General features: G+C 37.5%; 1 protein-coding gene across 1 annotated transcript; it reads right to left on the bottom strand.

The window, feature by feature from the left end:
- Window positions 1–2,802: 2,802 nt before the first annotated feature.
- On the bottom strand, window positions 2,803–23,686 carry LOC120297372 (taurochenodeoxycholic 6 alpha-hydroxylase-like). The gene is made up of 12 exons (XM_039319936.1): window positions 18,852–23,686; window positions 18,192–18,333; window positions 17,554–17,598; window positions 16,397–16,524; window positions 15,553–15,683; window positions 15,286–15,440; window positions 14,421–14,527; window positions 10,341–10,531; window positions 8,333–8,466; window positions 7,000–7,064; window positions 6,616–6,698; window positions 2,803–5,844 (listed from the first exon to the last, which is right to left on the bottom strand). Exons 1-12 carry the CDS (start codon window positions 19,032–19,034, stop codon window positions 5,676–5,678), a joined length of 1,533 nt encoding a protein of 510 aa, XP_039175870.1. The 5' UTR covers window positions 19,035–23,686; the 3' UTR covers window positions 2,803–5,675.
- Between the last annotated feature and the right edge of the window lie 2,674 nt (window positions 23,687–26,360).

The following is a 26,360-nucleotide window of genomic DNA, read 5'->3' as shown; positions in this document are numbered from 1 at the left end:
GTTCTCACCTCTTTATCTGACTCATATGTGTCACCCTCATTGGATGACTCTCTCCTCAGTCTATTTCTCACACTCCAATCCCTTCTTCATTCCCGCTCTACTTGTTTTTTTCCTGCTCATATTAGACGTCACCAACCTTTCCCTGGTATTATCTCCGAAGGCAATGCCAAGGCGGATGCTGCCGCTTCGGCCGCCTCGACTCACCAGGACGTTTCTGTCCTTGTGTTATCTCCCATAACCCCATGGGACAGCCATTCATATTTTCATCAAAATAAGAAGGCTTTAATGAAACAATTTTCTTTAATGGATACGGAGGCTGCGGCTATCATACAACGATATCCCACCTGCAGCCTCTAAGCACACTCTGTTCCTCAAGGGGTCAACCCAAGAGGGACGCAGAGCTGTCAACTTTGGCAAATGGATGTTACTCAATATTTGCCATTTGCCCCCTGAAATATTTGCATGTTTCCATTGACACCTATTCAGGTTTTATTATGGCCACCCCCCAAAGGGGTGAGTCTGCTAAACATCTTATTAATCATTGTATTCGTACCTTTTCTATCCTGGGCAATCCAAAAGAAATTATGCATGCAAAAAAGAAAGGGGAAAATATCCCCGACTTGCCTGGGATACAAAACACTCTTAATCTTGTACTTTTTACCTTAAACTTTTTGAATGTTTCTGGCACCCCTGGCTCAACTGCCGCAAGCAGGCATTTTTCTGCTTCTCCCACAGATTCTTCACGCCCCCAGGTATACTATCGACGTTTGCCTGATCCCACCTGGAAAGGGCCTGCCTCCCTCATTACCTGGGGTCGAGGCTATGCTGCAATAGACGACCATGGCGAGATCATTTGGACTCCAGCTCGTTGTGTTCGTCCTTATATGGCTCAACGTACACCACCTCAGCCAGGCATATGAGGATCAGGGACTGTGGGCTTTTAATGCTTTTGTACGGGATGCCAGGCGCACTGCTCTTACACTTAACAACACGAACTGTTGGATCTGCATGCAAATTCCTGGTGACAGTCGTGGTGGCCTTATTTTCCATGCCATCCCGTTCAATGAAACAGGATGGAAGCAGCTGTGGACATAACTACAGAGACATTGAATATGACATATGCTGTGGGCGCTCGTATAATGGAACCTGCCAGATTTTGTTTTTATAGCACAGGACTATTCCGTACTGCCATTTATTTGGGAACTTATAGTAATTGTCAACAAGTTATTATATGGAATTCAGCAAAAAAATGCATATCCATCAAAAACAACCTTACTAAGATAAATGACACTTATCAAAGCAATCAATGGACAAACATCAGTACCTACATGGCTTGCCTTGACATGGAATCCATAATAACATTTGCTAATGAGTCTCACCAGGGTTATTATGAGTTACCCGATATGTGGCTACTATGTGGCCGTAGAGCCTATCGCCAGGTGCCTAAGGATTGGAAAGGCACCTGTACACTGGGCCTTTTGACTCCTGCTGTATATGCCTTGCCTCATCTCCCTGATGGACGCCTATGGAACAAACGTGATACTGGCTCCTCAGATCCACCCCTAACATTGGTTGGTAGTTTAGAGACTCAAATCAGCAGAGGAATTCTACCCAGTCTAGGAGTTGCCATGAACTATAGGGACCTTCATTTGCTTAATAATTGGACTGTTCATATGTTTAATGAAACAATCAACAGCATTAAAATGATTAATCAAGAAATGGGGGAAATAAGGGAAGTAGTTTTGCAAAATCAGTATGCTTTAGATATTATTTTAGCAGCAAAAGGCGGTGTGTGTGCTTTAATTCATTCTCATTGTTGTATGTATATACATGATTTTCAACCTAATATTTCTGCTACAGCCAGGAAAATGGAATCTTTGCTCCAAAATAATCCCTTACGCAGCGATGGATCAGGCACCGTGGATATTTGGGGTGCCCTTTGGTCCTGGCTACCAGATGGATCCTGGCTACAATCTTTGATTTCTATTATAGTAACCATTTTGATATTATTTGTATTGCTATGTTGTTGCATTCAATATATTCCCTCCCTCCTGCAAATGTGCAAAAATGTTACGCCCTCCACTAGGAAGGACACCTTAATCAGTGAATCAAGATCCCTTCTGGAACTGGAAGTGAGTAACATTAAAGAAAAAACAGAAAAGGAGGAGATGTGGGATTAATTGCACAAATATGTCCATGGGTATCTGCCCATGGACATCTCCCACAAGGTCCTTGAGATAACAAACGGACCACTCTAGACACAGGATGCATTCATCAACCATTTGGACAGACTCTGATAAGAACACCTGCAGTAGCCTTGCATCTGGAAAGTGTCTGTTATTTGATACATTGTAACCACCCCTATATACGTCTTTTGCTTACGCTGTGTGATGTAAAAACCTTAGTAACAATAAAATAGGGTGCAAGAGTCAGCTCTGGGCTCCCATCCCGAGATACCTGTGTGCGTGTCTCATTCTCCATGGGAGACCACCTCACTGCATCCTTGGTTCTCGGCATTAATGCTGCCATTATTACTGTCTCCACAAGCAGCAAGTCTTCATGTTTATATTCAGACTATGGCTTCCCCTTCAATCTGCTCTTGCTTCTGGACAGTAACGAGCCATCACTAGCAGGCTGAGAAGTTCAGTTATGGCTGACAATTTGCTACATCATGATTTGACTACTCCAATTCTATTGTTTTCATTCCTAACACTATATAGGACAAGAAATGGTTGCTTCTATTTCTGTTTTTCCATACATGATATACAATTTCCATACATCTGACAAATCTAAATCCAGTCAATCTGTGCAATTCGTTTATATTCAATCTATTATAATTCTTGCATTCAGAATAAATATTCCAGACCTTTAATCTTTAGTCCAGATTCAAAGTGGGCCCAGTGGAGTATTTGCATTCACAATTCTCCTTAACTTTTAAACCAAATTAGAATAAGGGTCTCTGAAGTACCTCTAAAATATTCAACTTATGACAAATGTGGTGGGAATCCTTTTCTTTATAAAAAAAACCATTTTCTCTAACATTCAGATCTTGCCAAAGCATTTTTTCTGACTATTGTAAACAGCAAATGGCATTCCCAAATACCAGCATTAAGAATCATCATATCCCAAATGAGACAAATTAAGGATCATAATACTCCAAATCAACCAACAGACAAGATATTTTAGCATATTAGGAAGAAAATCCCACAAATTGCTTTCCCAATGTGTAGGAAGAAATAAAAAAAGCATGCCTCAATTGAACTATTGGTAAGCCCATGCCTCCCAAAATTGTGTAGAACAAGTGGAGAGGCCTCCAAGAGGGGTGGTGGGGATTTGCTTCTCCTGCCGATGAACAGCTGATTTTGCTGCCAAGCAAGATTCTTTGGCACCTGACTCCCTAGATTGAAAGGGAACAGCAAGAATGACCCAAGACAAGTATCAGACAACCAAGAACAGTCCTGAGAAGAGGACTCCTGGAGTTTGCAATTCCTGGCAGGAGTGATCAGAGAGTTTTCATCTTTCCTTAACACCTTTACTGAGGGGTGTTGTTTTTTTGGGGTGGTGGTGGTGAGTGAACTACTTTCCTTTTCAGTGTGGAAGCTAAGGGCAACTTTTTGAGCAGTGATACTGACCAGATTGGATTTACATCTGTATCAGATTTCATTACAGGGTTTAACTCTTAAAAAGCTTTGGTCTGGATTTTTTTAAAAAAAAAAATTGATGGAATGTTTCCTTTTTTTTCTTCATATATTCATTTTGAGAAATATTTTAATGTTTTCTGGCCATTTTGTTACAGTGCATGTAACCTTTTTGTCTTTGAAAGGAATTGTGTAAGCTCAGATGTAGGAGAGTCTGCTCTATATTAAAAATGCAAACAATGCATCAGTTTAAAGATAAAACCTGGTGATTTGCCTTCGAAAAAAATGTTTTTTTAATCTACAAGTTCAAATTGAAAACTTTGGTTAAAAAGCTTGATAAAATTTCCTGGGTCTTAAATCAACCTAAAGAGGATACCCAGATGCAAACAATTACAGCCAAGCCAGACTTGCAATTAGATGGACTGGAATCTAAGTCCTTGCTGATAGATTTGAAGAAAGGGCAGTTTGGCTAGAAAGCAGAAGGCTTGTTGCAGAAATTTGAAGGAGATCTGGATTTTACAGACTTAAAATTGACAGATTTGATGAGTGATGAACTGAACTCTTTTAAGAAGATAGAGTTATCATACCCTATTGGTAAACATTTGAACTTTCTGGGCAAGAGGAAACTGTGTTATCAAGGAGAATTATTCAACAATGGATATTGCTGAGATATTTACAACAGAGACTTATGAACTTTGGAAATGAGATGCAATTAGAGGGAAAGTTCCCAATGAAACAATAAGGAAAGTTTTCACTATTAAGAACCAAATGAGAGTATTTGACCCTGGACTCCAGAGATAATGATCAGGCTGATTTGTGGTAAATAAGAAAACATGGAGTAAATTACAATAACAGATTGTTAACACAGTACTTTGAACTTTAACTTTGCTATTGTTTAATCTGTTAACTATTTTTCTTTTCATCTATGTAATGTGTGACAGCTCAGTTGGGTTGCAAATAGATGTACAAGCTTATAAATTTTGGACCTGCTTTGCAAAAGGGGAATCTATTATTGTTGCAATAGATTTGTCAGTGTTCAACTGGGGGGAGGGGGGACAATATGTGTCTTTGTCTCTATGGAGATTCTCAGTCATCCAGGTCATAGTTGTCCCAAAGATGCTTTTTCACGAGGCAACCAGACTTTCTTGTTTTTCTTTGAAGATGTTTTGCTTCTCATCCAACAAACTTCTTCAGCTCTCTTCAGTTTGTTTTGCCTTGTTGCTGTACTGCTGTGCAGTTGATGCTTCCTTTCATTGTTGTATTGCTCTTTTATGTTCAACTACTATACTTTCCGCAGAGACAAAGTTGTAGAAAGAAACAAAAAATATTGTGAAACCCAATAACTCTCACCTTTTCAATTGGTCAGTCATTTGTACTTGAAGCAGCAATGGACTCGAAGAAGTGCAGTCATCTGCACAATAGCCGTGGTGGTGTGCTGGATAGAATGCAGTACTGCAAGCTAACTCACTGCTCACGCCAGGAGTTTGATTCTGAGCGACTCAAGGTTGATTACCCTTCCATCCATCTGAGGTCGGTAAAATGAGGACCCAGATTGTTGGAGGCAATATACTGACTCTGTAAACTGCTTAGAGAGGGCTGTAAGGCACTGTGAAGCAGTATATAAGTCTAAGTGCTATTACTATTGCTATCTAAATGCATGGGGAAATCACAAGCATAGAACAATTTGAAATTAAAGGCTTGGGCTCTACAATTAAGCTGCTGTTGGACAATTATTGCATGAAATATTAAGGTGTAACTTATTAGCAGAGCTTTCTTGGCTATATTTTACTTTCTGAGATACGGGAACACATGACTCCATGACAGGTTGTGATGCATTCATCTGACAAATAGTGAAAGATGAGTTTTTAAGAATTTACAAGTAATTAAAGTTAAAAATAAGAATAGTTTTTAGCAAAGTGGAGAGACTGATTATGATTAAAAAAAAGCTGTAGTATGCATTATGCTCCTGGTGGTTTTGAACAGTCACGAATGTCTTACGGCATTCTTGGTATCAACTCCTGCAATAATTTTTCAGGATCAGTTGAGTTTCTTTAAAATGAGGTATATTCCATTTTCAGATCTGAGCACAACCTGAGAGAGTGGAATCGGAGTTTTTTCTGGGTCGGGCATTAGTTCAAAGCGAAGCAGCGTTAGAGCAAGTGCTATTTTTAGTTCATTCATGGCAAATTGCTGTCCGATGCAATTCCTAACAAGAAAGAGAAACCCCTTGTGTTATACTCAACATAACAAGAGGTCGGTTGATATGCAGAACAAGGTAGGGTAGGATTTGTTTTTTCCTATCCAATTAGCTACCAGTTAGTATGCATGTAAATTAAATATAGAGTGTAATGAAAAGTGCAAACATTTATAGATATCTTAAAAACTGAAAACTTGAGGACAATGTATTGAATCAATTAAATCAAGGTGCGAATGCATGAACTATTTCTCTTCAGTGAAAGCATTTAATTTATAGGGGCTGAATTTAACTGAAGTAACTAAGCAGGAAAGCACCGTAAGAAATTAAATATGAGTATCATATTTAAATTATACCCTGTTTTCAACCTTTGGCTGGGATTTTCCATCTTACACAGGCTTGTAAATGCAATGTTGGATGCTAGAATACACAACCGCTGTTACAGGATCTGTCCTTCTAAATAGGAAAACATTTTCACATTTAATTTAAAAAAACAGCTGTGTCGATTGCATAGCTTTGGGGGATGATTATCTTGCTTATGTAACATACTGGTATCTGTCTGTCATTCTTAGCTGTAAGAACCTTTCATAAGATTTTTAAAAGACCACAAATCATAGGGATAGGCATAGAGCAGCTATTCTCACCCTTGGCAACTTTAAGATATGTGGACTTCAACTCTCAGAATTTGCATCCAGCTGTCCAAACAAGTTGCCAAGGATGAGAAACATTGACAGGAAAGTTTATTTTTAAACAAATGGTCTAAAAAATAGATCATAGACTCACCTTGATCCAGCTGCAAAAGGAATAAATGCATGAGAATGTCTTTCAGAGGCATTCTCTGATGAAAACCTCATAGGATCAAACTCCTGAAATAAGAAAACAACGAAAATTGGGGAAAAAATAAAAAAGTGAATCTGCTATGCTTACAACCCTTTTTCTAATTACAGTACTTGTGCTATTATAAAGCTGTTGGAGCATCTCAGAATAACTTTGCACTTTTCTCTGAAAAATATAGTGAGTCAATACAATATCCTAAAGGTGATAAATGGGATTTCCTGCACTATAGAGTATCTTATAAAAGTCTTGATAAAGTGTGACAATTTTTATTTACAACAGTTAGTCCCCTTTATCACTGTCATCATTTGATAAAAAAAAAAACCTACTTACCAAAGGCTCTGGCCAAATGCTGGGGTTTTTATGAAGAGAATAAATGTCAACTGCAACTATAATGTCTATAAAATAAAGAACCACAGTGATAAAAACATTGTCAGTGGTTGAAACAAGATCAACCAGACAGGATGAGAAGAATTCTGCAGCCAATTCTATCCAGCAAGAGAAATTTGGCATTTACATTTTTCAAAGAAAATGTTCATAGGCACTGTTAAGCAAACTGCTCACATTTTTATTAATTTAAGGATCTGTTCAATGGATTTCTCTTGTGTTACGGTAAGTAAGTAATCCTACATATAAAAGTATAAATACTTATATATTCAATAACTAGTTTGAAGATGAAAAAGAATTCCATATCTGACAACAGGAAGAGGGGGGATCCTGATCCCAGTTAAGTATCCAAATCACTCTTAAATATATCCAATTTCATTCCAGCTGCAAGTGGGCAATAGTTTATCTTGACCTTTGGCATAACTATGAAGTTACCATTAAGAAGAGTCTAAGTATTTTGTAGAAAATAAACTCAAATAATGTTGTATAATCAGAACCATAACTTTAGATGATGGTGAAGAATCAAAGTCAACTCCTAGTACATTCACACAGTTTCTTGACAACAATATAGACATGGTTTGCTACTGTCTTGTTCTAGGATGTTTTGTCAAGCTCCCAAGTTAAACTACAGCCCAAAATTTTCTAATAATCTCTCATCCAAGATCTTACTTTGCTTAGTTTTTCTAGAAATCTGGCAAAGTTGCTATGACTTGGCAGTTTGTTTTGCAAACTTCCAATTAGTAATTATCTAATGCCTGAAAAATTGACTTAGGTTCTTGGAACAAAGGTATCAGAGAACTTCAATTAATTCAGATGGTTGAAGTTGAGTGTTTTTAATAATTCTGTTATAATGGCAATTGCTTATTCTAACTAGAGTAACTCCTTAGATAGATGTGCTATCAGTATAGTTTTATAGACACAATGCAATGTTTAATTTATATAATTTCAGAACGCTTGGTGCAATTTTGAACTACTTTGGTGCGGTTTAAACAGGCAAAGATTACATTCAAGTGAATTCTAAATGTTAACTATCATGGACTACTTTGCATTTTACTACAGAATACAGTATGACTGTATTAAAATTTCTTAACTGTATCTCCTAGAAGGTAAAGAGGAAGTTTGGAAGGAAAGATTTTGTCCAAATCAGATTGTGTCAAACATTTTATCATTATTACTGTGATGTTACCCTTTTTTCAATCATATTTATATTCATCCAACACTGAGCAGCACAAAATGGAATGAAAGTAACATTTTTGTTTTTAATAAAGAAATTGCAAACCTTCAGGCAAAGTGCGTCCATCAAAGAAGGTAATAGGTTTGCTGAGCTTTCGGAACACCACTGGAACTGGAGAGTATATACGAAGACTCTCTTTTATGCACATGGTGCAATAGGTCATCTTACCAAGATCATCCCTGAAAGTTATAGAGAAAAACAATTAATCTTTCTATTAGTTAACTGCTAGGTGCTAAAGGAGGGTATCACCTGGAACTAAATCAAGCAATTTTATTATTTACTTACACTTAACATTGACCCCAATGTGTCGTGGTATCACTTTTTTCTTCCACTTGTGACAATTGCTTTCCTCTGATCCCCAGGACATGAACAAGGCAAGCTTAATTTACTTTTAACTGCAATGATGTAAAATAGTGTTGCCCCCTCCCCCTCCTCTGTTGCCATTCTATACCATTCAAGGGCAGCTTCAATGTGCATAAAAGGTACTAGGTTTTGTTATCTATTATATTGGTGGAAGGTAACTGCAAGAAGTGGAAGCAGGGATTGACATGGATTGACAATGGGGACAGTGGTTTCAATTCTGGCATAGTTTTCTGCTGATTCAAGGATGGGTATATAGTGCTTCAATTCAGTAATGGGCAAAGTCTTTTAGCTTTTGATGGCTAAGGTCATAAGGCAGAGGATCAAAGATTCAAACCAGTTTCCCCAGAATCCCTCTGAGTGTTTACATCCCACTTCTACCTTCTGTCTTGGTAGTTCCTGATATCATCATCTGTCTTCCCAGGGAGAAAGATAAGACTTACAAAACTCAACCTGCCTTTCTGGGAACTATCTGGGTCAAACTAATTTCTATAATGCCACTTCTTAGAAGAATAACATAAAGCTAGAGGATTCAGTCCTTCCTTGGCATATGGACCAGTCTCACTGTAGAAAGTAAGAAAGATGACCTTGATGGAAGTATCCAAAGGTTGTTGCCCATGGAAAAAGGGCTGAAGTATTTTATAAGTGCAGGATGTCCAGATAACATTTGGAAGAGGATCAGACACCCACCTAATTCACTGAACTATAAGGAGGAGGAGAAGGTACAACACAATCAGACTTGCAGGATTCTGTCATTAGAAACAATCACAAAAGTAGATTTAGCTTCCTGTGTAGTTGTTGGGGCTGACCTCACAACAGATAAAACAAAACAAAAATAAAGATTAAAGATAAAAGGCATCTTTAAACTTCTGAATATTTTAAATTTTAAATTGCCAATTTTAATATGTTTCCCTGAAAGTTACATCTCACTGAATCATAACCACGTAAGTATGATTGTATCGTGTTTTGTGTTCAGGTATCATATGGTATCCAATTGTTCTCATCTTTTCTATAAATCTTGTAACTTTGGAAATAAATGATTTGGCGTATAAAATCATTATGCAAACTGAGCTGCTGCTTAACATTTAAGATAGAACTAGCAAGTGTGTAGCAAGTCTTTTATTCTCTTTCAAGAATAATAGACTAAATTCTAAGCTACTAACAGTCTTTTGGCTAGTTATTTTTTGTTCATTGAAAAATAGAATTGGAAGCTTTAATTGAGAATGAACAAGTAGATGGGCAATTTTCCTCCCTACAGCCCCCATCACCAGCTGTTTTTTATCTATAGGTTTAAAGGAATAGAGCGCGGAAGAAGTTTTCCAGTAGACAGATAGCAAGGTGCAGTATCCTTCCTAATCCCGCACAGTGGAATGGAGATAACAGTGCCTCTTGTAGCATATTGCTATAGATAATGATAGCACTGACTGACAGTGATATTATAGGAAATCCTATGGGTCTAAATATAACATAAAGAACTATGGTGATGGCTGTCCTTCCCTCTGCTTCCGCTTGGATCCAAAAAGGCAGAATATGGTGATATTAGCAAAAGGATTAAACATCCCTTCTCACCAATTCATCCTTCTGACAACGTCCAAGTGTTCTGATTTTTATTTGCTTAAAGTTACTTATGTATTGTTATGCTTAAATCAAGTAACTAATGATAGAAATCTAAAGCAAACAATACTGTATTCACCACTGGATGTCCTCCCGATCCCCCAAGAGGTCCTTGATTTCTTCTCTGCATTTCTGCTGATGTTCTGGATTCTTAGCCATTATATATAGTAGCCAAGAGAAGCCAGCAGCTGTGGTATCATGGCCTGCAAACATGAAAGTGTCCACTTCAGCATGGAGGTCTTCATCAGATAGTCCAGTTCCGTCTTCATACTGATAAACAGAGAAGAAGAATCAACAAGGACCACCTTCAATGAGCATTCATTTAAAGAATTTTTTTTAAAAAATGGAATTATTGACTTTACTTGTCAGAAGAATGAAAAGGTGATCACATAACCTGCAATTATCACAAATACATACTAGTTGCCAAGTGTCCAAATTTTGATCACATGATCATGGGGATTCTGCAACAGTTGTAAGGGTGAAAAATGATTGTCACTTTTTGCTGCTGTTTTTAACTTTGAATGATCACTAAACAAATGGTTGTTAAGTCGAGGACTACCTGTAATGGAAAGTGATTGGGGATAATTATTTTAAAAATGCGAGTCTCGGGTGTATACATAATAAAACTAAAAAGGCAGATCACCGAAACTAAATTTTTTATTTAAAACTTAGCTTTCGTCAGCAACTGCTGACGTTATCAAAGTATAAGCCAGGATTGGGGAGCTCGTTTTTATAGTTCCTGAGAAGCTAACCACTTAGGCATGAGAGTGAGGAGAATAGTCAAATGGAGACGTCAGACGATCATGCGCCTCAAGACAAACGCTCCCGGCAGGCGGGGCAAGTGAGGAGAGGCAGAACGGTAAAATTCAAACAGACATCAGCCGGCATGACAGAAACACAACTGATACAGCTGATTAGGGGAGGGCAGGGGCCAAACAGACCTGTAATGTGTTCATTGCCTAAACTGTTAGCTTCTCAGGAACTATAAAAATGAGCTCCCCAATCCTGGTTTATACTTTGATAATGTCAGCAATTGCTGATGAAAGCTATGTTTTAAATAAAAATTTTAGTCTCGGTGATCTGCCTTTTCAAGGCATATCTCCTCCCTTTTCTCCTCCCTCCCTGAAGAGCTGACAAAGTGAGAAAGAGCATGTGGCCTAGGGGTCAACACAGCTGCCTAACATGCAAGCAGCCCAGGTTCGAATCTCAGAAAGAACACGAACAGCAGGACAAAATTTAAACTAAAAACGTTTAATCCAATGCCAAGCTTTCGTCGGCCAACTGCCGACAGCATCAGGGCTTAAAACAGGTCGATGGGAGTCTCCTTTATAGTGTTAGTAAGTTTTTGCGCACAGCTCCTGGACCTCGTCACCGGTCCACTTAACAGTCTTAATTGGTTAAACTGTGTATTGGCTGTTTTCTTGATGTTATTTGGGGCTGCTGCTTCATTACTTGCTTCCCTTCCTCCACTCTCTTCCTCTGTGTGTGTGTTGTTATCTATCCCCCCACTGCAGGTTCCTAGGGTCCGCATATTCTTTCCCCCACTTTTTTGGCCGTTAGTTTCTTCTGTATCTATCCAGTTGTTCCCTCTCACCCTATTGGGCTGTGGGCTTGATGTTCTCCCCTCGTCTTTTCCTCCCGTCATTTTTCCCATTCGTCCATGGCCATGCCCTGCACCTGCAGTCTCCCCCCCCTCTTCTTCCTCTTTGATGTTCATTTCATTTGCATCACCCTGATCATCGCATTGCGACCCTCGTCTTGGTCCATTTCTTTCATCTAATGTGGATCGTACACGTTCTCTCCTCACAGGGGTATTACTGCATTGTGTGTTTGAGCCTAACACTACATAAGTAATTAGGACTGTTAAGTGGACTGGTGACAAGGTCCAGGAGCCGTGCGCAAAAACTTACTAACACTATAAAGGAGACTCCCATCGACCTGTTTTAAGCCCTGATGATGTCGGTAGTTGGCCGATGAAAGCTTGGCATTGGATTAAACGTTTTTAGTTTACATTTTTTCCTGGTGTTCGTTTTTAGTTTACATTTTTTCCTGGTGTTCGTGTTTATTTGTTTTTTATAGTATGGCTCAGGATTCGTGTTTTTAATGAAATTAGCAACCCGCCCTTATTGACAAACGAGTCCCTAACACAAAGAATGACACCAGACCCACACTCACAAAAGCCACACAGGATGTCACCACCACACGTCCATGCAAAAAGCAAACCCAAACCCACACCGATAATGAGGCACGACCACAAACCAGAAGCCAGACCACAGCTGCATCATTAGCCACTTTAAACCACTCCAATCCATACATGAAGCAAACTGACACCCACCATGAAGATGAGGCATGACCACGAACGCGAAGCCAAACAATAGCAATGCTCACCATCTCACATCCCCCTGCAACTCAAATTAACCTGAGCACAACAAAGCCCCCACCCAAACAGAACACTCCCCCAACCAATCAGAGCACAGCCAACCCTCCATCCAATCAGAGCACAGCCAAGCTCCTACCTCCATCCAATCAGAACACAGCCAAGCTCTCATCCAATCAGTTCATGCCCCCACTGGCAGTTAAAAGGAAGAAACAGCTACGATCACACATTGCTCCTAGAAGCACAAAGCCGAAAACACCAGCCTGAAGATGACGAATGAGACTTCGTCAAAACGTCGCCAAGCCACTTCCAATTTGACGTGGGAGAAAACCCAAATAACCAAAGACCTACATACAAACACCCGCGAAAACCTCAGAAAACAAATATATATATATATACATACACATATACATACATACATACATACATACATACATACATAGCAGAAAGAGGAAACTTAAGAGTTCACATGGTTGATACTATAATATGGAACAAAGCTGTTACTGAATCGAGATGTTCTGCTTCAGATACAAATACCCTAAAATTGGCTGACTTTATTTTGGCAAATGAAAGTGAAGTGTTCCAGGATAATGTTGCAGGATCCAATCTGGGCCAGTCACTAGGACCAGAGGTTTAGTCTTCTAAGCTTTTGGACTTGTGCTGGAACTCATCCTCAGGGGACTTTTCTCCAGCAGAGTACGTGATAAAAATCTTTATTTTACTTTCTTTCTCCCTGCCCTTTCCAAATAATACTACAAATACATCTGATTCTTTTAGTGCTATTTTTGCAAGACTTATGAGGTTTCACCACCTCACCTTCTATCTTCCCTTCTGTAATTGTAAATGATTATAGGATTTTTTTAATTAAAAAAAAACAGTACAGTTCAAAGACTCTTTATTCCCACCCTAGCCAATAAAGTGCCATAGATCGCATCCTCAGCGAAAAATATTGGTAAAAGGAAAACATTGTCTCTACAATAGGCTGGGAATGAGGCCAAGGCAACTGTCACATGGGCAGGTCCTTTAAAAACAATAATATGATTTCAGGGCAAGATGAGCAGGGCTTGAGAAATGAGCCCATAGCTATTTGCCTTTTACCCTGTTTAGCCAATTTCCAGTGTTACCTCATTAAAGGAAATGAGAATTATTTCTGTTTCCCATTGCATCTGCATGCTGTACGGCTTGAAACATGTTATAAAAGGAAAAACAGGGAAGCTTTCCCCTTTATAGCCTTGAACATTTTGTTCAATAATAGAAAAAAAAAATCAGAATTACCATATAGACTTTGTTCCTCTTAAGTGCTGCAGTAACAGATCAGATGAAATTTTCACTCCTCTGCAACTTTTAAGGAGAACATCAAATCCCTGACCTGGCAGCCCCATTTGTTCCATAATTTATTTGCACAAAAGCTCTGAATCAGCAACCATTTGATACAGAAAACTCCTATCTGAAGTGTACAAAATGCAAGCTATTTAAAATATAGGTTGCTGTAACTGTATTTTTCTATGGTACTGTTGACTTTCTCATCTTTCTCTCTCTCTCTCTCTCTTTTTTTTACAAACATTGCAAATAAGCCACTGATAAAGATTCAGATTAATTATCCCCAGTTTATTATAATACCTGTTCAGATCTACCAGTTTTTCATTAGCACATCAAATTTATGTCCAAGTTGTTCTACTTACCATTGTAAAAAAAAACCAATATTTCATTTTGTATTGCAATATCTTTCATAACAGTGTGAGTCAAGAGGCTGTTACAAAAAAACTTCCTATAGTTTCTTACTTTGGCACAGAGAAGAATGTCTAAAAAATCCAAATGTCGCTTCTTTTGGATCTTTTCAAGCTCTCTTTCATTATGTAGTGATTTCTTTCGCTCTTCAATTACTTTTTCTATGAAGTAATACAAGATGAGTTAAATGCCAGAAATGAGAAATTCACCATGTTTACCTCATTTTATCCCTTGACTTCAGAAAAAAAGGTTCTTATGTTGTCCTGAAAGATTAATTTTGTTCCTTTTATTACAAATAAAATTTGCAATATGCAAGCTAAGAGCTATTCAGAATAAAATCACTGAATATACCGAAATCCCTCATTAGGCTCCAAGAAAATTCAGCAAGGTCTTCCTGACGCTAGACAATTTTTACTAGTGCTGAATAGAGATTATTGTGTGTTGGCAGGTCAAGGATTTCACTAACATATCTTAAGACCCTAATGAGGCTTATCCCACTAATTAGCAGAATCAGAAGACATTGCTTATATTATAATAAGCCTCAGTGAAGTCTATGGGACTTGCTTCTAAGAAGACATGCAGAGGCTAGCACTGTGAAGTAAGTGAAAAATTAAAACATGCTGTTTTAAGCATCATATAGTAAACATTAACTTTTGAGTGAAGATTGAATGACTTCGCTGCCAAATAAAACAATGTTTTATTTGTTTCTACTTGTTATATAATAGCTCTTATATAATGGCATAAGAAGAAAGAGTTTCACTCCAAGTAGTTTCAATATGTTTGCTTTCAATTAATGAAACAGTCCACAAAAGTTGACCTTAGGCTACAGCCACTCCTCCTCCATCTTCATATGTCCTGGCAACCCAAGATTACGCTCACAGTAATTTTATCTTAATCTTACCAAAGAACACAAGATTACCTGTATGATGGTGTGCCAATTTACAAGCCTGGTTAAATTTTTTTCCTGACGGGGTACATGAATATAGGAAATCACTCAAAAGTATAGTGGAGGTAATTCTCCGAAATGACAGAAGAGTTAAGTCAGACACAGCTTGGACATAATAATCTAGATCTCTGATGGAGGAAAAAAATGATTCTTTTCTTACAAAAATATTATTTTTTACAAATATGATCAACGTTATCCAATACTCATGTTATTAGAATGTATTATTATAAAAGTTTTAACCTGTCAGTTTGGCAATTGCTCTTCTGACTGAATGCACATTTCATGATGCTGTCAAGAGTCATTAAACTAACATGGTCAAACATCTCCAAAGACTTTGTGGGCTCCTTTGCAATCAGTTTCTCCCATTTATCCTAGTGTGGAAAATAGAGATGAAACAGTGTAAGCTGTTTATAGGGTTCCTATGCCATGTGCCATTTTGGTGAACTGCAGTCCAATATATCACTGAGTTCATCTCAGCTTCAGATAACTACATAGATATGACCATATTATTTACTTAGCAACAACATAGATTTCCCATTCTCATTTTCCGGAATTGCTCTGGAATAGTTTATATGTAGTCCTTGACTTACAGCTACAAACTGAGCCCAAATTTTCTGTTGCTAAGTGAGACAGTGGTTACATGAGTTTTGCCTCATTTTACAACCTTTTTTGCCACAGTTGTTAAGTAGATGACTGCAGTTGTTAAGTTAGTAACGTGACTGTTAAGTGAATCTGGCTTCCCCATGGAAACTTTGCTTGGCAAAAGGTCACAAAAGGTGAACCCCAGGACGCTGCAACCAACATAAATATGAGTCAGTTGCCAAGCATCTGAATTTTGATCACCTGACCGTGGGAAGCTGCAGTGGTCATAAGTGTGAAAAACTGTCATAAGTCACTTTTTTCAGTGCTGTTGTAACTTTGAACGGTGTCTAAATGAAGTGTTGTAAGTCAAGGACTACCTTTACAATCCTGAAAATTCTGAAGGTCTCTTATCCGAGAGCTATCTAGGAATGGTCCTGCTCAGTTTATGATGGTTCCTTTTGCATCTGCTTGTACAGCCTGAGAGAAAAAAAACTTTCCTTACCAGCATAACTTTGGTGGAATCTGCAATTAATGCCACATAAGGCTTCAAAATATTATAGTGAAAAGCTGGTGTTAACAATCGCCTGTGCTGGTGCCATTTTGTGTCAGCTAAGACAAGCAGTCCATTTCCTATAGATACAAAAAGAAAAAGATAAATTACATTGAATTAAGTGGTAGTGGCGGTGATGGTGATAATGATATTATTCCATCTGTTCTGACTGAGCTAAGAGATTGTTTGCATTCAAAATAGATAGGCAGTTTATCCCAGGCTTGAGATATTTGAAAGTGCTAAGACAGAGTCAATGTACCTGCCACGTCCAGGCCCATCTTTCAAAATCCCATGAAACAAATCTCATCAGAAATGACAGCAGGGTTTTAAAAATGGGTCTGCACCAATCAAAATTGCATCTTTTGATATTCATTTGACAGTGATGACCATATTTCATCCACAGAGCTCAAGGACTGTTGCATATCATTTCAAATTGCCTTAGAATTCCTGACAGGAATATGATTTCTTTATCTCTCCTTTGCTTATTCATCAGGAACATAGATAAAATTTACCTTTTCATCTCCCTGTAGCTTTTCATCCATTCTTTGAATTTTAGGGAAATCAAATATTGAAGGTTATTCTATACTCTGTTGTTTTTCTTCCTAGTGTTGCCCCACTTGCAGGGTCTGCTTGTTTTGTGTTACCCTCACTGCAGTTCTTTTAACAAAACTATCACTACATAATGTGAGAAGGTTTTTGAAGAGTCTGATACTGATTTGGGCTGAGAAGGTATGACTTGACTGGTTTTAGTCCTCCATTAGGCACAGAAGCCATTGGATGACCTGGGACAAGCCTCTTCAATGCATCATTTAATTGATTAAAGTGTAGATGTGATTAGCAGACTCTTATGATCAAATTGAATTTCTTGTAAATTAAATCAGGCCTTCTCAATTTGATAACTTTCAGATGCGGTTTTTGAATATAGTTCCAGATTTTGGTCCCATTATATACAATTAGCCTGCAGAAGACTGGAGAAGATCAAATTAACATGGGAAAGCTACACTACTACAAACAACATAGTAAAATTGTCAGTTTAACTATATTTTGGAAAAAAAGGGGGAGGACAAATAGAAAAAATATTTATAATTGATTTTAATTTTTACACATACCAATCCAAGGAATCAAAGATGCATAGATGAATTCAGGCTTTGGATCTAGGAAATTCAAAGAAGATCAGAACAAAGTTATAATACAATGCTTAACATATACTGAAACAATTAACTTATTTGGCATAGATAAAGTTCACATCGGAAGTATGCTGCATTTTTCTTTCATTGAACAAATATGAGAGAATCAATAACTCTGATATATACTTACACACCTGTGGCTCAGAGTTACTGAGGCACAGATGTATATACAGCTTACATATGACAACCAAATTAATTTACATGAAAATTAGTGGCTATCAAAGTTCATGACAAAAATAATGGGCCACTCTTTTTTGGCTGTTGCTACAAAAATCTTAAATCTATCATTTTGTGCTTTGTAAAACATTTCCATAGTATATAGTAAGAATATCAACTTCAGTTCAGCTATTAAAGTTCAATCCATTCAACCTCTTAAAAATTAGAGCAGGTCAAAAGAGTTGTTTACAGTGCTTTGCTGTGGGAAAATGAAGTGGCTGTGCATACTTCCATATGTAGGAGGACTGCCAGGAATAGCCAAGTAGTCAATTTTCTAGTGAAAATCTCTATATACATATAACTTGCATGGGAAATAGTCATTGTCCTAACCAACATGGACTGACCTCCTCTGGCAAACAAAGTTTTGGCATATTCTGGGTGAGCAACAATTACAGCAGAAAAAAAGCTCCCGAACCATATGGGAAAAGCATAAGAATATTGTTGAGACCACTCCAACAAATATTGTAGTTCTTTCTGGGTAGGTATCTGCAAAAAAGAAAAAAGAAAGAAAAAAGGAAAGAAAGAAAAGGAAAAAAAGAAGAAAAAAAGAAAGGAAAGGAAAAAAGAAAATTATGTTTACACTGTAGTTGCAAAATTGTGTCTTTAAACCCTGGCACTCTTCAGAGTCAGAATATTAATCCACTTAAATCATCCTGAGTAATGTAAACAAAGATAAGAATGTGTAAAAGACACTCATGATACAATGCATACTTGAGAAAATATAGTATATTCCCTGAATTAGAGAGATCAGCAACTAGATAAATTTGATATAAATAAATAACTTAGCCACTCTTTAGATTACTTTGTGGAACACAGACATCAGAATGAAGTTATTCATCTGACAGAAACAGAGCTACAATCAATGATTTAAGAATATTCAATATTATTAAAGGGACAATTACAATCTTCAAATGATTTCAAGATATGCTAGCGATTAAACTGTGTCAGAAATTCACTGTCTTCTTCTGCCCCATCACCTCCCCATATATTTTACCACTTCTTACCAGATGGATGTTGCCATACAGCCAGTGAGTAGGAGGGCCTGGGAAATTCTTATAAGCCTTAATCTGCTTTTGTCTCAAGTGATACAGTTGGATGATTTTAACCAGGACATAAGCAAGACAGAAAGCAGAACCAATGAGTGTGAGCTGGTAGAAACTTGGTGTTTTCTCCATCATGAATACCATGAGGCTGAAGCCTCTGCAATGGTGTTACTTCACTGGCTGGGTTTTATAAAAGTATGAGTGTCATCACCAATAAAATGCAAAATGGGCGTTCCTCAACTGAGTCTTTTGTCGTACCTTGGCCACTTCCACCCGAACTTTCTCAACATTTCATCATATGCTTGGGAATGAAGGTAAAATTTTCAAACTTATAATCTCATCTAACCTTTGCTTTAGAAGTCATTATGAATAAGTATCAGCATATTTCTCCTTCTTTCATCAGTAAATTCAGATGACCTTTTGTAAGATGAATCACACTCTTGGACAGGTTTGTCCAACTTTGCCAACTTAAGATCTGATGACTTCAACTCCCAGAATTCGGCAGCCAGCATAGCTATCTGAAGAATTCTGGGAGTTGAAGTCTACAAGTCTTAAAATTGCCATGGTTGGACACCCCTGATCTAGGAGATCATAGTTATGGCTTTACCTACGCATGAGTTAAGATACTTGATGGACATTTACTGTAATTGCTTGAAAAAGTTTTATTTTAACTCTGGGTTTTTTCCTCCCTGAGATTTAAATGTAGGCTTGGCATCTAACAGGGAGGTGTTTGTGGAAGCAACTGATTTTTGCCAAGGCTGTATCTTTGAGTGCTCATACATGCTTATCAAAACATGATAAGCAGAAAGCATAATAAGCAAAAAAAAAAAAAGTGGATGTCTTTGCTACTCGTACCGTTCTGAACCATTCGGGAAGTTAAAGACGAGCAACAAATAAATTTGATAGATAGATAGATAGATAGATAGATAGATAGATAGATAGATAGATGACAGACAGATAGACAAATAAATAAATAAATAAATAAATAAATCTTTCAGACTTTGAACACGTCTCTCCAATTCTTTTGCAATAGTGAACTGAGGAACAGCAACCATTCATCATGAAGATAATTCAGTGCACTTACAGGGAAAACCTGTTTTTCTAATTCCCTCCTCCTTCAGGTTCTTTGCTAGCTGTGGTCAATAAATGTAAGCCATTCTGGCAAAACTGTTGCCTGCTCATCCAAATTTGGACATTACAGAGCAGGTAAGGAAAGGGGGGGAGCTGATCTCTTGTGGAAGGGAAGGTAATAGGGCAACCTAAATTCCATTGACATCTCCATATTTCATTACCACACTGAATTGTTAATGTAATAGAAGAGGGAAAACATGAAATAACTGAATATAGATGTAAAATTACATTTTAATCCAATGTTAAAATTATTAACCAAATGAAATCAATATTAATTTGTATACTGGCATGCTGCTGAAAAATAAATTATGGCCCTCAGGCTTTCAAATTATGATTATATAACTACCTTTTGTAAATGGATAGAATGCTGAGAATGTCTAAAAAGGAGTCAAGGTAGTTATTCTTTCTAAATATAGCTCTAGAATAACTTTTCCATTAGCCATTTTTTGTTTCTCTGCTTCTCCAAATTTTAGGAGGTTGCTAAGTGCTTGGACAAAATTTAAAAAATGGGGTTCCTTTACAGTTCTAAACTGTAATCTTCAAGAAAGTGTGTATTTAATTGAGATTAAATGGTAGGATTTGAAGTTTCTTTTAAGTTTCTTTTTATTCACATCAGTGCAAATATATATTGTCACTGAACAACATAATGACTACTATACTGTAATTATATATTCTTGTGAGACAACTTTAGTCCACTTGATAGCAGCAGAAAAAGTGTTTCTTTTTTAAAAGTTTACCTTTCTCAAATATTAAGTTAAGAGAGCTTTCCTAAAACACCTCAAAATAACTGTCCCAAAAGTGTTTTCTTTCAAAAGACATTTCGCTTCTTGTCCAAGAAGATGATGGAGAATGGAAAGATGTATATTCCTTGCAGTCATCTGGTTATTAGCCTCTTTCTGAGAGTCACTGAGGCCACTTGGAGATTTAGCTGTGCTCTCAGGATCACCTGAATAGTGCAAATGGGTGTAGAACCTTCTTGGAACTGCTGAAAGGACTGTGTTGTAAAAAAGGAGATAGAGGGTGTCATATTCCTTGCCTTCCCCCCCCCATTGAGACAGGGATGTTCAATCTTAATGTAGATGGCCCCTTTGGCCCCTCTTTCAGATCCCTATCTCCTGTTTACAACACAGTCTTTTCAGCAGTTCCACGAAGGTTCCACATCCATTTGCACCATTCAGGTGATCCTGAGGTATACCACAGCTGATATGCAGATATGACCTTTTATTTATTTTTCTTTTAAAAATGTAGAATTCATCTTTTAGGGTTAACTTGCTCAAATGATGTATGATTTTAACTAATCGTTTGAAATTATTGTTTTTCATGATTTTTTTTCTTAACATGTTCCGGTTTTTGAAGCATGTACAAATTCCAAGGTTCATAAGACAACTGTACTGAGTAATACTTGCTGACAATTGCTGGTTTAGCAGACATATTTTAAAGCCCTAAACAGCTTACAGCTTGATTGTTTAAGGGACTGCCTCGTTTTTTTAAAAAAAATCTTCAAAGAGGAATTCCTAATTTGGGAGATGTTGAAAACAGTCATTTCCCCCCCTCATGTGAATATTAGCTAATGTGAATGTATATGAAAACAGCAACATGTTTGTCTACTTATGCATGCAACAGAAACTGTTTTCAACTTATATATTAAAAGTAGCTCCAAGGATAGAACTTGTATTTTTACAGACTTGTTAACTTGTGTAATATTTAACTTATGTAAGTTTCATGCCACATTAATTAAAACTGTAAATAACAGAACAACAACTTTTAAAACAAAATGCGATATTTTCAGGGGAACTCTTACTTCACCCAAAGAAAAATTGTGGCACTTCACTTTGAATTTTTGTGATATGTATCAATGTTTGATTAGAGGATTATTATTTACTTATTGTTTACAGGCTAAATAACCTCAAATCATGTAACACATATAAAGATTTGCATGGATGGCAAAATATATGGGGTCATGTCTTGGATTAGAAAACTGAATCTGTTTTCTATTTATTTATTTATAAAATTTATAGGCCACCCATCTTATCTCATGGTAACTCTATCTACAGTAGAACCTTACCCTGCACCAACACTCATCCTTGATACAGCAAAATTAATAATAGGAATTGAATTAAATCTCTAGCAGATCACCAATTAGCAGACCTCAGATACAAGGCACCAAATTTCTGTTTGGTATTCCTCCCCCCAAAATAGAGGGAAGTTCCTTTGCATCTTAAGTAATCCAGAGAGGTATGATAATTAGCAATGATTTATGTCATTGGATGCAAATTATGTCAATAGTCATTTGTAGAATGATGTCATTATACAGATAATGCACAATACAGAAATGACCTCATATATCAAGTGGATACCTAGATATAAGGGACACTGCCTCTTCGCCCAGCTGGTCAGCTTAATCAAGATTCCATTATCCTATGCAGTGAAGAACCTGAAAATCAGATGAGAACTGCAATCATCCCTGTCTACAATGAATGAATGTTTGTGCCATTACAATAAAGAATTCTACATCCATTCTACTTTTTAACAATATTTTCCTAAATACACAATCCTTTTGCCTCAGGTGCATTTTCTCTTTTAAAAAATATGTTTCTGTTAGTGTATGGCAGTACCTTGCATGTACTTTCAGATAAGTGGGATGTGAACAACAGTATGTTGGCTTACAAGGCTGTTTACAGATCTTAGCTTGCATAGAATAGCATGACCACAATATTGATTCTGGTTGGCTTGGGCTTTTGACACACCAGCCAAAATGTGCCAAAACTGATCGTTATTGCTTTTACTATTAGCAGAGGATGTTTGCCATGGGTAGAACTAAGATTTGTCACCTAGTTTACACTTTCTCTTACTGAAAAGCATTGTGAAAACCTTGATTAATTAAAGTCATGACAGACATCAGAAGTCAATATCTGTAGGACTGTTTGTTGACAACCTTGGCAATGAAAGATTGCAACTTAGAATGTAAGAGGAGTAATGATGAATTTATATTAATTGATGCAATGAAATTAAGAAAAATGTGATGAAAGAGACATGTAATAGAAATAGGTTATGAATCAGTATAAATGAAGTGCTTAGCCAATGATTCAACATAGAGCAAGAGAGTAAAAGAAGGATTTGGAAATTCCCTTACTAGTTTAACAAATTTATGAATAAATCTATATAGAACTTGGTAGTATAATTATTTGCAATGCATGTTTTTATGTTATATGAGTCATTATGCATTTAAAGATAATGTACTAAACACCAAAGTAGTTATGCTTAACAGAGAAAATTGAATGAAAAAGTGGGTATACATAACTATTGAAAAGGTAAAAGAAGTCAATAATTTTGTGTATCCTATTAGAACATTTACTAAAGATAGGAAAACTGATAGAGAATTTTTCAGAGGTGCAAATGCTGATAAAAAGACAGTGGCTATGTGGTCTGTTGTGAAGAGTTACATGTTCATGAAATAACCAAAAAATGGTTATGGGTAAACCATATCAAAATGAAAGTAGGTACTGTGCTCCTGAATTGAGGAATATAATGGGAACACGATACTTAAATAGTGGGTATATTAAAACAAGAAGAAGCAACAGGGTAAAAAATGGAATGGATCCTGCATAAATATGGATTTAATTCAAAAATAAATGAACAGTACAAAGCAAGTATATTATTATTCAGTATATAGTCACACAGATAATATCGAACTGTGAAGCAAGTGTATGAAGAAATAGCAAATGGGTCAAAAGAAAGGGAAAAGTAAGAAAAATATAATTCGGTGTAGTGAATGAAATACCCTCAAAAGACAGAGGTGATAAGTTGAAAGAGCAAAAGATAGTACACGAATGCAGTGGAAGTAGTGGTTATATGCTTCAGTTTATGGTTTGGAAAGAATCAGTGTCTTTAAGCAACTAGGTAAAAGATTTACAGAATTAGTTTGGAATCATAGAGCCGAGGTGGCGCAGCAGTTAGAGTGCAGTACTGCAGGCCACTTTAGCTGACTGTGTTCAGCAGGTCAGCGGTTCAAATCTCACCGGCTCAAGGTTGACTCAGCCTTCCATCCTTCCGGGGTAGGTAAAATGAGGACCCAGATTGTTGGGGGCAATGTAAATATATATATACATTGCTTACTGGTGTACACCGCTTAGAGAGTGCTTGCACTTAAAGCGGTATATAAGTCTCATAAATAAATAAATAAATAAATCATAATCATAATCATAAAAGTTGTAAGGGACTTGGAGGTCATCTAGCCCAACCCCCTGCTCAGGCAGGAAACCCTATACCATTTCAGACAAATGGCTATCCAATCTCTTCTTAAAAACTTCCAGTGTTGGAGCATTCACAGCTTCTAGAGGCAGGTTGTTCCACTGATTAATTGTTCTAACTGTCATGAAGTTTCTCCTTCTTCTTCTAGGTTGCTTCTCTCTTTGGTTAGTTTCCATACGTTGCTTCTTTTTTTTTTTTTTACAAATTTTATTTATAATACATTTAAAAACAAACAAACATTGGATTTAACGTGACATTCCAGTATATGCATTCTTATCAGATTATTCCAGTTTTTACAATCAATTCTTCATCTCTACATATACATCTAAGTTTTATATACAATACTTGTTCTAAAATAACATATATTTCTATCTTAACATTAATCTTTAATCCCGACCGTCCTCTTCAAATTCCTCCAGCGGTAAAATTTATCCCGGGTTTCATAATAAACTGATCCACATTTGTCTTTTAATATCATTGTGAGCCTGTCCATTTCCGCACATGCTAATATTTTATGTATTAACTCTTCCTCTGTGGAATTTCCTTGCTCTTCCATTTTTGCACTAAAGCAAGCCTAGCTGCAATCAGGATGTGTAGCAGCAGGTAGATTGTTCCCTTGTATTTTTCTGTCATTATTCCCAAAAAGAAGAGTTCAGGTTTTAACTCTAAGCCCAGTGTTAATATATCCCTCAACCAGTTTCGTGTCCTGTTCTAATACTCACGAGTCTTTGGACATTCCCACCACATATGGTAGTATGAACCTATTGCTGTTTTACATTTCCAGCATAGGGGTGAGATGTTTGAACCCATTTTGGCTAGCCTTGTGGGTGGGAAATGTCATCTACAAAACATCTTGTAAAGATTTTCCTTATATGAGGTAGCTAAAGTGAGTTTCCTATTCCTTTCCCACAGTTCTTGCCAAATATGTAGGTCAATACTGAAACCAAAATCCCTACTCCAAATTAACATGGTCTCCTTAACCTGTTCTTCATACGTTGCTTCTTGTCCTGCCTTCAGGCACTTTGGAGAATAGCTTGACTCCCTCTTCTTTGGAATACTGCTATTATATCACCCCGTCCTTCTCTTCATTAAACTAGACATTCCCAGTTCCATCAACTGTTCCTTATTTGTTTTAGCCTTCAGCCCCCTAATCATCTTTGTTGCTCTTCTCCGTACTCTTTCTAGAGTCTCAACATCTTTTTTACATTGTGGTGACCAAAACTGGATGCAGTATTCCAAGTGTGGCCTTACCAAGGCATTGCAGAGTGCTATTAACACTTCACGTGATCTTGATTCTATCCCTCTGTTAATGCAGCCTAGCACTGTGTTGGCTTTTTTGGCAGCTGCAGCACATATAAATGCTCCCCAAAAAATCCAATTAATGAATTAATAATCCCTAAAAGGAATGGAAGCTGTCTGCAAAAATAAGACACATACAAGAAATGTAGACTTTGAGAAGACCAACGAGAGACATATTGATACATGCTTACAAGAACTGGTTCACATACAGTAGAAATGAAAACGAAGACTCTTTTGGTTCGAAACAGATGATGGCTATTTAAAAAGATGAGAAATAATGAAATGTTCTAGATCAGAAGTCCCCCACCCCTGGCTGCAGCCCCCTACCAGGCCATAGCCTATTTGGAACTGGGCCATGTGAGAAATGGGCCAGTGTGTACTGGCAGCTCCACTTGCATGAGTAGCATCCCAAAGGCTTATCTTTTGCATGAGTGGAGCTGTGCACATGTGTGCGGCCGGGTTCCCCTCTCCCCCCCCCCTCCGCCGGGCTGCCAAGCTGCCTGCTCCCGATGCTCCAAAAGCAGAGCAATGAGAGCAGAGGCTGAGTGGGTCAAGCCTACCCTGCTCAGCTGCGCTGACTGACTGAGGCTGCCTGCACAGGACACCTGATCCACTTTTGGAGTGAAGGAGCACAAGACTGTGCCCCCAAAGGCTTCTCCATGCCAAAAGCTTTTGCAAAGGGACAAAAAGCTTCAGGGAAGCAACCTCACGCTGATTTAGGACTTCTGCCCCTTTGCAAAAGCTTTTGGCATGGAGAAGCCTGAAGGAGCATGAAACCATGCCCTAAAG

This window comes from Crotalus tigris, unplaced genomic scaffold, assembly GCF_016545835.1.
Source record: "Crotalus tigris isolate CLP2741 ecotype Arizona unplaced genomic scaffold, ASM1654583v1 scf7180000023617.9722795, whole genome shotgun sequence".
Taxonomy (NCBI): Eukaryota; Metazoa; Chordata; class Lepidosauria; order Squamata; family Viperidae; genus Crotalus; species Crotalus tigris.
The sequence above is the reverse complement of the archived record's forward strand: the minus strand, read 5'-3'. Positions and strand labels throughout refer to the sequence as shown.

Excerpts from the sequence above, each read along its gene's own strand:
- LOC120297372 (XM_039319936.1), bottom strand. The coding sequence starts at position 19,034 with ATGGTATTCATGATGGAGAAAACACCAAGTTTCTACCAGCTCACACTC. Across the intron at positions 17,599-18,191 it reads AACTTTGTTTGCCAGAGGAG|ATCCAAAGCCTGAATTCATC; the intron begins GTCAGTCCATGT and ends TGAATTTCCTAG. Across the intron at positions 10,532-14,420 it reads ACATTCTTCTCTGTGCCAAA|TATGAAGACGGAACTGGACT; the intron begins GTAAGAAACTAT and ends TCTGTTTATCAG.